General features: G+C 41.2%; 1 protein-coding gene across 1 annotated transcript in view; it reads right to left on the bottom strand.

Annotated features, from left to right (window-relative positions):
• RAB38 (RAB38, member RAS oncogene family) overlaps window positions 1-11933 on the bottom strand; it is a 70057-nt gene extending 58124 nt beyond the window's left edge. Inside the window, exon 1 of the mRNA XM_077113326.1 lies at window positions 11510-11933. Within this exon, the coding sequence (XP_076969441.1) occupies window positions 11510-11711 (202 nt within the window). The 5' untranslated portion in view covers window positions 11712-11933. The remainder of the gene's footprint in view (window positions 1-11509) is intronic.
• Between the last annotated feature and the right edge of the window lie 317 nt (window positions 11934-12250).

Genomic DNA, 12250 nt, shown 5'->3' with positions numbered 1-12250 from the left:
TTTCTTATATGTCCATAAACAATAGCCTTATAAAAAGGGAAGTTGGATGGACTACAGTGATCTATTTTTAAATTAAATTTCAAAACTATTCTCAATGAATCTGAATTGTATTTGAATTTTAAGGCAATGTCTGTATGAAAATGAATGCTAGTACAGTTTTCCAGCAAATTTTTCTCAGAAAATTCTTGGACTGGGGCCTAATGCTACTCAGCACAAATAAAGTAACTTATTTGGTTGGAAAAACAAGATGCCATGGCAACCAAATGCCCACAGGTGGACGGAAGAAGAGAATGAAACCAACTCACAGATGAGAGGTTGCCATGAATGAAGACAGGAGAATAAACATCTTATATTTTCAATTAAACAAATAAACAAACTGAAAATACCCACCAAATTAAAGTATGTTACTTCAAATGTATTAAATTAAAAGCTGCCTTTGAATTACTTACCATTTGACTAAACAACTTCAAGCATCCTTTAAAAATATATGGTTAGAAATAACTCACAAGAGACTCGAGACTTAGGGTTTCACTCAAAGACTTTCCAGTCTCCTTTTGAGCTGTAATTCCCCAAATGCATGCCAAAGTGCCCTGGGGTGTCAGTGAACTCACAGGGTTTCAGCAGAATAATTTAAATTTTTAAGGCAAACACAGTGTATCCAACATCAGTCAGATACCCCAGGAGCTACTAGCTTGACAGAGTTCACTTTCGAACATTAGATCATGCTACATTCCTTTTGATGTCATCTTATCTTTGCAAAACCAAGGTTTTGGCAGTTTCTGCATACAAAGTAAGAATCATGTGAGTATCAATGTGAAGTAGGAAATGGGGGTTGTTGGGTCCACTGTGATTCAAAGTTTTAAGATGTTCAGTGCCCCAAAAGCACACACATCCCCTTAATAAGTAGTTGTAGCTATTAAAAAGGAAATTAAAATATTTTCCTTTTAATGTATGCATTCTATTTTTTTAAAAAAACAGCTATTAAATTGTTAGGGCATAAATGCAGAGTTGAGTTTTTTGGTCCTAAATACTTAACAAACAGAGCTATAGGTATTTCTCTTGGCCTAGAGTCCCCTTGAAAAAATTACTTTGATACTAAGGGTGTCGTAGACTGAGGAAGTTTGGGAACCTCTCCTGTAGCCTCTAGAATATTATTTTCTTTGATTTTAAAACATACACACACCCTTCTACCCCATACAGGATTTAATTTTTATTTGGAGACCATCAAACCACGCTGCTATTCTTAGCTTTAATTCTCAAAGTTACAGACTTGTGTTCATCAGGCACTGTGGTTTTCCTGGCTAAAAGTACCATTTGAAGATGAAAGCTAATAAGTCAAATCAACCATATGGTCTCAACAGTGATGTGTGCAAAGAATTCAGCTCATTCAATTTTTAGCTCTATCCAAAAAGGTCAAGGTTCAAAAAGTTAAAAATTACTTCTTTAAAGGATATAATAAATATCTCTAAATGCAACCTAATCCGGCAACTGTGAAAAATGAATACACTGTGCTTCATGTACTAGGAAATAGTAGAATAGAGTGGTTGGAAAATAGAATTTGTAGCTAGCCAAACCTTAGATCATATCCCAGCTCCCTGCTACACACATATCTGTGTGACTTTTGGAAAGTTTTAGTGTGTCTGTTTGCTTGCTTGCTTATCTGTTTGCTTTACTCTTTAAGCGGAGTTCTCTTGCCTCTAAAACGGTGTTAATAACAGTTCCTAGAGATAAAGTCATGCCAAGACCTTCTAGAAATCATGAAGGTTATCCGACTAGGTACAAATAGCTGCAATACAATTTAAAGAGAAGTAAAGAGAAATGGCTATAGGATTCCAGGAAGGAAAAAAACCAGTACCACCAAAAGAGAATTGGGGAAGGTTTTGTAGAGAAGTTGCCGTTTCAGATGGGTCTTAAATGTTAAGTAATGTGCAGGTATGTTGAAATAAAGGAAAATGCATATGAACAAAAACAAGGGTACAGAGGCAATAAACATATCGCACGAGGAATAGCACGGAGTTAAATTTGACAACATTTTAAGCCTCAGTGGAGGATGACAGGAAATAATTAGAGATATTATTCAAAGCCAGACTTTGGGTGTCTCTAATGATTTGACTTCAGCCTCTCTCTTCCAATACATGAACTCCCACAGTGTCTGATGCCTACAAAAATCAATTATATTTGTGTCCCAGTGCTAAAGGCAGCACCAAATTACCTGATGTTCAAAAATTAAGTTTTTAATTTTTCAAACCTCATCAGTAAAAGAACAGGAGATATGGTTCCAGATCTGCCATAAACCAGCCCTGTGGGCCTGAGAAACTCATGCCCCCTGCTCTGGGTCACAGCTTTCTCATCTATAAAATAAGGGGTTTGGTTTTGATGAGTCCTCAAGGTCATTTTTAACTCTGAGATAATTACCTTTCAAGAAGTTATTGCTTCATCTAATGTATTAAAATATCACAAAGGAGATGCGGTTTTGCCATTCGACCTCCAAATGAAAGACACATCACTATAAGTCACTGAAACTTTGTAGCTTTTAATAACTATCTTTAGGACCACTCCCCAGGTTTCATAATGCAAAATAAAAAAGGAATATCACTATATAAAAAATGATTACCATATTTCTCAGTTCTAAAATGTGTGCGCTTTTATATTTTAATGTTTACAAAATTATGGAGTCACAGTCAAACGTGCGTTGTCATTTTTCTTCTATTTTCTTGAAGAAATTTTTAAATCCATTAGTGTCTTAAAATCAAGGCTTTCACTGAAGCAATACCCTTTGACCATACAGTATATGTCAAGTTCCAAGTGTCATGGATACCGTTTGCAGGAAACAGACATTTCAATGTAGAAATAGAGGGCTTTTAAATTAGGGTAAGCATAGACTATTACAGGAGTCAAGGAAAGGTGCCCCTAGTCACAAGGAGGCAATAGAGACTTCCTGGACAAGATGACATGGGTTAACTGATGAAGGACCCACAGGAGTTATCCAGGTAAAGAAGAAGAAAGTACAGCCAGAAAGAATCATGCAAGCTCCAGCACAGAGGGGCAGGTAGGTAATTTAGAGCCACTGTAAGAGATATGAAATGGGCAAGAATCATATAGTAAGAGGTGAGACATTTCAGAATGGGTGACAGAAGCCTGATCATGAACGACCTTAAATTTCATACTAAGAAGTTTAAATTTCAATTCTTAATCTGATATGGAGCCAGCAAAGGACATTAAACTGGAAAATGACCCCATGCTGAGGAGTGTCGCCATGGCTGTACCGCGGATTACCAGCTGATGTGCAGGGCAGCGTGAGGAAGGGCTGGGCATAAGGCAGCTGCTCCACTGATTGCATGAGTTGTTAAGAGAACGTGGAAATTGAATGGAAGGATAAAATAGAGGTATTTACAATGTATAAAAGATAGGATTTGAGTAATTCCTGAGAGTGGGAAATTAAGGGGCGAGAATGGTGGATGCTAAAACTTGAGTTATTTCTAAAGAGTAATTTAAAATCTAATAACTTCTTAATCAATTCCTAAGCAGCCAAAGAAGTCATTGGAACTCAACCATTGGGAATTCCAGACTATAGCCCTAGACTTAACATTGCAAAATTGAAGAGCACTCTAGTACACTAACCTAGATGAGGCTCTTCCCTTGATGGAGTAAACTTGATTCTAGCCCCTGGAGCTATGACGGCTCCATAATGCTCTAGGAATGCCCACCCAGAAGCAGAGAGTGAAAGAAATAAAAAGGGAGTTCAGCAGTTTGAAAGATTTGAAGGATCACCCAAGTGAATGATCAGAAGGGATGGGGAAGGGCTCTAAGCCTACGACAGACAACTATCCTCAAAAATGTATCAGGTGAATGATTACTTTGGAAGGGTAAATCAATCCCAGTGACTGTGTAATATCAAAACACTTCTTCTGAGCTCCATGCCCTACGGAAGCATATTCAAGTTTCCTCAACTATAAGAGTAGATAGAATAAGACCTATTTGCTGGAATTATTGTGGGGTTTAAACTGTAAAGATTACTTATAAATGTGAGAATTATGCCATTCTCACCTTTAACTTTTGTGTTAGCATATACATCCTTCTCTGATCTGTCTACTGCTTTCCTCTTACCACCACCTCCTCATACCTTGTAAGTTCCAGCTATGAAGATTATCCAGTCTTATCTCATGTCTTTTCACCTCCATGACATAGATAGGGCAAGTCCCCTTGTTTATTTTCTTCTAGCACATTAATGCTTCTCCTTCAGAGTACTTATCAACACAGTAATTAAAGAATCACCTCCACGATTATTTTTTAAGTATCTTATGCCTCATCAGACTATAAGATACCATAAGAGCAAAGACAAATCTATCATGTTGACCCCTAAATCCCTCTGCTAATAAGTAAAAAATATATTTTCCCTACCAAAATCTTACTCCACTCAATCCTTATGCCTTAGAACTCCTTTTTAAAATAAAACGCAGTAAAATAAAACTAAAGAAAAAAATTAAGAACCACTTCAGCCCTCAGTTGGGATTTACTGTGTTCCTAACAACAAAGCCACAGTGAGACAGAGCTTGGGTTTCCTTTCTGAGACCTGGTCAGGCCTCAAGGATTTCAGTCCTGTCTTGCTTACTTGGACCCCCAAAACTCCTCCTTCAACCACTCTAAGTCTCATATTTGCCTTTCCTCTAATAACCCACCTTCCCTTCATCTCTTTCATTGTTCTCATCCATATGTATATACTCTTAGACCAGGGGGAGCCACCAAGGATGTTTTGGGAAGGTAAACCTGACCCTGGCATATATGAAAAATGGATGGGGAAGAGGCTAGGTCTTAGGTGGCTATGACAGCAGTACAGGTAAGTAATAGCAGTGCTGCATCTGATCTAGGGCAGTGGCAGGAGAGGCATAATCACCTTCTGAAGTTGATGGCATGTGAGGATCAAAGGAGAAGGAGAAAAGATGCCTGAGTTTCAGTTCTAAGTGAGTAGGAGAAAAGTAGTATAGTTAACACAAACTAAAAGTCCAATGTATCTAATTTCAAAAGATATCTAGTTTAGACTAACAAATAGCATTAAATACTTGTTATCATTAGGAGGTACGATTGGGGATATTTTCTGTTTGTATTCCTTTTTTTTCTTTTGTGTTTTCTAATTTTGCTACATCGAATGTGCTGGTTTGAAAGGATGTATGTACCCTAGAAAAGCCATGTTTTAATCTTAATCCCATTTTGTAAAGGTAGCCATTTCTTCTAATCCCTATTCAGTACTGTATGTTTGAAACTATAATTAGGTCATCTCCCTGGAGATGTAATTCAATCAAGAATGGTTGTTAAACTGGATTAGGTGGGGACGTGTCTTCACCCATTCAGGTGGGTCTTGATTAGTTTATTGGAATCCTATAAAAGAGGAAACATTTTGGAGAAAGAGAGATTCAGAGAGAGCAGAGAATGCCGCAGTACCACAAAGCAGAGTCCACCAGCCAGTGAGTTGGAAATGAAGAAGGAAAATGCTTCCCGGGGAGCTTCATGAAACAGGAAGCCAAGAGAAAAAGTTATCAGATGGTGCTGTGTTCGCCATGTGCCCTTCCAGCCGAGAGAGAAACCCTGACTTGTGTTTGTCATGTGCCTTCTCGCTTGAGAGAGAAACCCTGAACTTCATTGGCCTTCTTGAACCAAGGTATCTTTCCCTGGATGCCTTAGATTGAACATTTCTCTAGACTTGTTTTAATTGGGACATTTTCTTGGCCTTAGAATTGTACACTAGCAATTTATTAAATTCTCCTTTTTAAAAGCCATTCCGTTTCTGATATCTCACATTCCAGCAGCTAGCAAACTAGAGCATTGAGCATATATTGTTTTACTAATAGAAAAAAAAAATAATCCTACTTTAATGAGCCAAAACTGAAGTTCATGAGAAGTCAAGTTTATAGGCACAGTTTTGGAGTCATCAGCATAACGTTTAGAGTCCTAGAATAAAGAAAAAGATTCCACAGAGAAGGAGATGGAATTACAAATGGGCAGAGAATAAACTTCTGTCTCAAGTTAAGCAGCTCTGAAATCACTCACAGACAGTAAGTGGTACTAGATTAGAGGACATGAAATATAACACTAACTCAGAGGCACTGTCCAGCCTGCTTAAATCTAGTCTCAGAAAGTGAAAGCATGTGGTGTGGAGAGGACCCTCATTGTACAATTAGAGTATTTCAAAGTTACCTATATCAATACTCTTTAGTAATTGTTACAGTGATTTGCTCACATGTCATCACATCATCTACTAAACTGTGAACTTCTTGAGGCCAGAGATCAAGTGCTACTGAATTCTGTGTCTTCGTTTTCCCCCTCACCTAGCAAAATACCTGGCTCACACCAGGCATCTAATATGCATTAGCCAAGCAAACCAACCACACCTATAAGAATTACTCCTCCCCATCCCCTGTTCTCTTCATACTACTTAGCTTTCCTTTGTCAAGTTCCTACCTGAACTCCTGTCAGAACTAGTCCTCTCACCCCTAGATGTCAGGACATGTCCCACAAGCTTATTGTTCACCCCTGTGTGACAGACGCAATCTCCAAAGATTCCAAACACATCCCTCGCCTTACTTTGAAAGTTCACCATTTTTGCTCAATGTATACATTATTTCCCTGTCTGTACCTAAGCATGTTATTCCACCTGACGTTTAGAAACCGTGTACTTTTCAGGCTAGAAACAAGGTAATAAATGCTCAGCAGAGAGTGGCTCAGACTTGGCATGTATTTTTTTCCTTTTGCTCAACATACTGGTTGCTCAGTTTAGCTCTTTCTACATTTCTAGACCTATTAACCTTAATATTTAAGACCTTTGAGTCTTATAAAAGTCCATGGAAAATGACAGCCTTTTAGAACTAGGTACTGAAGAGAGTCAAATCCCAAACTTTCATTCAATCGAAGTTCACAACCTAAGTGAGTGAAAGCACTTTACAACCACTGCCGCCTCACAACCACACCAGTTTCAGCCTGTGTGTGAAACATCAGCTTCTGACTCTGGGCTGGGGTTGCCTGCACCCTGTTAACCCTGTCTGTCTGAGACTTCATGTATTCCAGCGCATCCTAGATAATGTGGCTCACCTGATACAGTAGATGTGCCCTGCATGGAAATATTTGTTCTTACAAATTGGATCTTGTTTTAAATGTTTAGAGGCATTTGTTAATTAGTAGAGCACTGCAGCAAATCTTTTCCATGGCAAAGAAGCGCTGTTTAAATTATCTGCCAAATTAATTGATTTTCCACTATACTTATTAAATCCAGAGTTGGTTCTGTCTCTGTCATGTGCTCACTCTTGTGACCTTAGGCAAGTCCCTCACCTCTCTGATTCTCAATCTTCTCTAAAATAAAATGATTATAAAACTCTCTGCCTTATCTACGACCTCAGGGATGATGGGAAGATCAAGCAAGATATATGTGAAAATAGTTTGTACTAATAGCAATTAGATCAACAAAGATGACTGCTAACATTTATTCAGAATTTATTATGTGCTAGGCACAGCTTCACAAGGATTTACTTGTTTAATCGTTTTAACAATTCTAAGGTGTGGGTTAGTTATTATTCCCATTTTCCAGATAGGAAACCAAGGCAGACAGGTTATGTAGCTTACATAAGTCACAAAACTGGTAAGTAAAGAAGTTGGAATAAACTGACACGTACTACCTACTGCATGAACACACTGAGAACAACAGATATCAGAGCTGATAGAGACTGTAAGAGATAACACAATTCAAATGTGTGACATCACAAGAAAATAAAATATTTGACAATTTATAGATGGGACAACTGAGGTACAGACAGACTACAAGGTCCTCTCCAATGTCAAACAGCACCTGAAATACTCTATTTTAATTGAGGGAGGCAGCAGAGCAAAGCTGTTCAGGAGCTATGCCCTGGAATTCAATTGCCAACTTTTAATTACCAGCACCACCATTTAACCAGGTATTTCACTGGGAAATTGAAGAGTAAATGTGCCTGGACAATTGTAATAATAAATGCACAAGAAATGTTACCTACTATTGCTATAACTGTCTCACTTCCTGCAGTTGGGTCCCAAGGCCCAACAAAAGTTTTAGACAAAGTTGTGTTGTTCTCTCCATATAGCTGCATACAGTAATTGTAATACCTGAATTTTAAGGGTAAAAGGGAAGGAGAATCTGAAGCGTGAACTTTTTGATTACCTGTTTTCCTGATAAATCTATAAAAAGAAAAAAAACCCTATAAATTAACATCATAACTAAGAATAAAATTTTCAGAAATAGATTTTCATTCCATTTCCTTCTACTGTTTCTGCACAGTGGTACTGAGTAATATCCAAAGACCAGTTTAGAAATATTTAGGAAAAGCAAGGATAATCCCTCTACTAAAGACACAACTTCTTAAAGGGGGAAGAGGACCTAACCCCTGCAGGCCAACCTGGACCAGGCACTCACATGCCTGTGGTCTTAAGGAACTTGGCTCGACTCCAACTCATAGAACTGGGTCAAATCTGGTTCTTCCACTTTTAGCTGGGTGGCCCTGGGCAAAGTTACTTAATTTCTCTGACTCTATTAAAGGCTTCTAAACCCAGAGCTGACCCAGCTGCAATGGAATCACTGGGATCCAGGGCAACTGCGATTAGCTAAGCATTTGTAGAATCCATCACCTTGGTTTCAAGGCTTACTTCGCAGGCCCATAAAAGACACTTTCTGGAGCCAGAGACCTGGGTTCGATTCCCGATACCATGCAAAAAAAAAAGAAGATATTTTTTGGAGACTTTCAGGCCAATCCTAGTGGTTATGAGAAATATATCATGGGAATTCTTTGGACAAATAGAGCCCTAATTGGCGTTAAATCAAATGATTGTTGAGTCTAGCTGAGCAAAGATTCGCATTAGAACAGGCAGATCTGACATCTTATCAGGACAGTGCAGGTGGTGAAAGCTCCCCTCTGCTTCATCCATACCCCATCCCTCTCCAAGCTAGGCCCATCACTACCTGTTCTTTCTAGACACTTAACCACAGTTGTACAAAGCAGGGAGAAAGGCATTCTTATCTCTGGACAGGAGGCTGCAGTTTGAAGGTAGTATCACAACAGTGTCTGGTGCCTCGATGGGCAGTTGGAACTGAATTTCCTATGAACGCACTCCCCACAGGGTCACCTATGCAGTTTGAAACATGTCAGTGTTATGTGCTGACCATCATTTCCCACAATGGTCCAGCTTCCCCCAACCAGCTTTGTCTGCTGCCCAACCTTTAACCCAAGCCACAAAGCCTTTGGCTTAAAGGCTACCAAAGACAGAAAAAAAATCACTGAGCACCAGAACTCTGGCTCCCTGACTAGGATACTTCTCCCTGTCTATGAACTGACTTTCCAAGGCTTCTCAGATTTCTCATTTACACAGACATCTCTGATGATAGCTTCTCTGGGGAGGCAGCAGGAATTTCACTCCAGAAACATGCTCAGTAGGCATTTTGAAACTTGGGAGTTAAATTGCTCCTGACAGTATGTTGTAATATGGGTAAAGCTGAGAAGGGTTGCTGGGTGTTTGGGAATAGAAAAATATATACAGAATATTAGGATCATAATTTATTAGGATTTAATCAGAATATGTAAATCATGCCCTTCATACTTTGTTTAGCACTTATACATGCTCAAAAATGGTAACTGATATGATAATAATCCTTGCAGCTTTCCTAGGCATTAGGTACTATGGTCTTCAGCTAGCATTTATTGATCACTCTGTCTCATTTGTGGGAGAATTCTCTATGTGTACAGATGAGGAAACTGAGACAAGAAGTTCAGTAACTTGCCTCAGGTCACCCGGTTCACGTGGGGTAGAACAAGGATTCAGGAGTTAGTTCAACTCTCAAACCTAGGCTCTTAATCACTACATCCTTCTATCTCCCCTCTAAGGTAAGGAGACCTTGATACACAGACATCACACAACATGTCTGAGGTCACACAGTTATGGAGATTTGGCAATTTGTCCAAATTACAGCTATAACCCCCTTTTAAATAGGAAGGCATTTCAAACCAGAGTCCTGGAGACTTTGGGGGCAACTGACAGAATTTTCAGAGACCAAAGCCTGCAGGAACAAAGTAAACAGACTCATAGTGGATTTTCTAGAAGAAAATTCCAACCAGATAGTGGCTGATGATATTTTCCAATCTCTCATAACCCTATGGCACAGGAGCTACAGAGGTTATTTCCAAATGCATGAATTTGTCCACAAGCCAAGAGCTTTATCATAAGACCTGGCAGCTCATGATTAAAGAGGCACTGGAATCTCCAGAACCATAAATGCCCTTTCAAAATTTCCACACTTATTCTCGCTTCAGGCCATGATAAAGTATTTCCAGTCAAATGCATCAGCAGAAATTAACCTACTATTTGAAAGAGAGGCAGCTACTTTGGGCCCAATATTTATAAAGATTCCTGGTGCCAAGGGCTATGACGTAGTCAGATACAAAGTAGGACTGTCTGAAGCAGTTCACGCAGAATCCCAGATGATCCTAAAACTTCTGAGCAGGAAGGTTCCTAGGTGATTACAGTTTAGACCCTCTAAGGAGGAAAGGGAGCTGAAGGGACTTGTCCAAAGACTCAGAGCAAGTTTGTGAGAGCAGAGCAGGGATCTGCAATGAGTGACTGGGCATGCCCACGTTTCAAACAGCAGTAGTCAGAATGCTCAGTCTTGGAGCAGACATCTCGCACTCTCCCAATTTGACTGGGCCTACTTCCTGCTACAATCCCTCGGAATCCATGTCTGATTTCAACATGCAGCAGCGTTTCATTGACCAGACCTCACAATGAAAACTTTGGGAGGGAATTAAGAAATCTTGTGGTTACTGTCGGAAGCCCTTACACAAAGCAGTCTTAAAATAAAGGCACACCTTCCTTCTGTTAGACTACTGAGAGCCTGAAAGACGGAGAGATAGAGACAACTTTGTTTCTAAAGTATACACAGAAAAGGCCTTATCTTCCACCCAGTAGAGAACTCTAAACTCACTCAACTAGGGAGCAGAAAGGATAGTGTCTAAATTTGGAAAAATGCAAGCGACTGAAAACAGGAATTGGCAAGCGCCGGCAAACACTACTGTTAACCAGCCCGGGGGGGTTTCCCCTGGGTGGGCCCAGGCGCGGAAGGGAGGGAGTACACTCCAGGCAGTGTCACCCGCAGGATAACTTGCGCCTGGAAAACCAAGGTGAGACCGAGAACCCAGGGCAACTTCAGTCTCCCTCGGAATCCCAGGGAAGGCCCGTGCCGGGCAGCGGATCCCAAGGCAGGGTGAGCGAGGAAGTTAAAGCAATAGCCTCAGAGCCTCGCAGGGAATGCATCTGAAGAAGTTTCAACAAAAAGGGAGAAAGTTTTTAAAAATTGAAAGCAAGTATCCAGCCCACCGGGAATAGTCTCTTGCGACGCAGCACCAGGGAGATCTGGGTCACATGATCATCTGCAACTCTCTGTCTCCGGGATGGAGATCTGTTAGGCGCTCTCCTGCCCCGACCCTCCTCTCCCGGCGCTCACCTGCAATGTCCCAGAGCTGCAGGCGCACCACGGTCTCCGGGTCCCAGTGGAGCACCTTGAGCGCAAAGTCCACGCCGATGGTGGCCCGGTAGTGCGAGGAGAAGTTCTGGTGCACGTAGCGCTTGATGATGCTGGTCTTGCCCACGCCCAAGTCGCCGATCACCAGCAGTTTGTACAGGTGCTCCTTGTGCGGGGCCTGCATCCTGGCTGCCCGCCCTGCCGTGCCGGGGCGGGGAAGTGCAGGCTCCGCACGGAGGAGAGGCTCCCGCAGCGCGAGTGTGCGTGCCTGAGAAAGGCGTCGGCGGGGCGGGGGCCGAGCGGCTGAACTCCTCCCCGAGCGCCAGGAGAAACGCCCGAGAGAGGCGCCGAGGGGTTAATTCTGCCTTCCTGCCCTATGCTGTGGCTGCTCTGGAGAGGGGTGGAGACAGGAGCGACTCCCTGGACTGGAAACTAGGGGTGTGTTGCATGTTAATAATGCCTGTTGCAGCGCTTATTCGTACGGCAATTTACAGTTTGCGAAGGGCTCTTCTCACCTGTAATCCTGTGATATGTGGGCTTTATTGTGCACGCCTGAAAACTGAGTGCCAGGAAGTTAAGTGTTTGCGGGGAGATGATACAGTCAGTGACAGGCCCAGCTGACACAGGTCTCCTGACGCCACTAGAACCTGCCATCACCCCACCTTATAGAGAGAATTACGAGGAAAGTCCAGTGAGAACAAAATATCAGGAGGAACAAGATGT

This window comes from Tamandua tetradactyla, chromosome 8 (genome assembly GCF_023851605.1).
Source record: "Tamandua tetradactyla isolate mTamTet1 chromosome 8, mTamTet1.pri, whole genome shotgun sequence".
Taxonomy (NCBI): domain Eukaryota; kingdom Metazoa; phylum Chordata; class Mammalia; order Pilosa; family Myrmecophagidae; genus Tamandua; species Tamandua tetradactyla.
The sequence above is the reverse complement of the archived record's forward strand: the minus strand, read 5'-3'. Positions and strand labels throughout refer to the sequence as shown.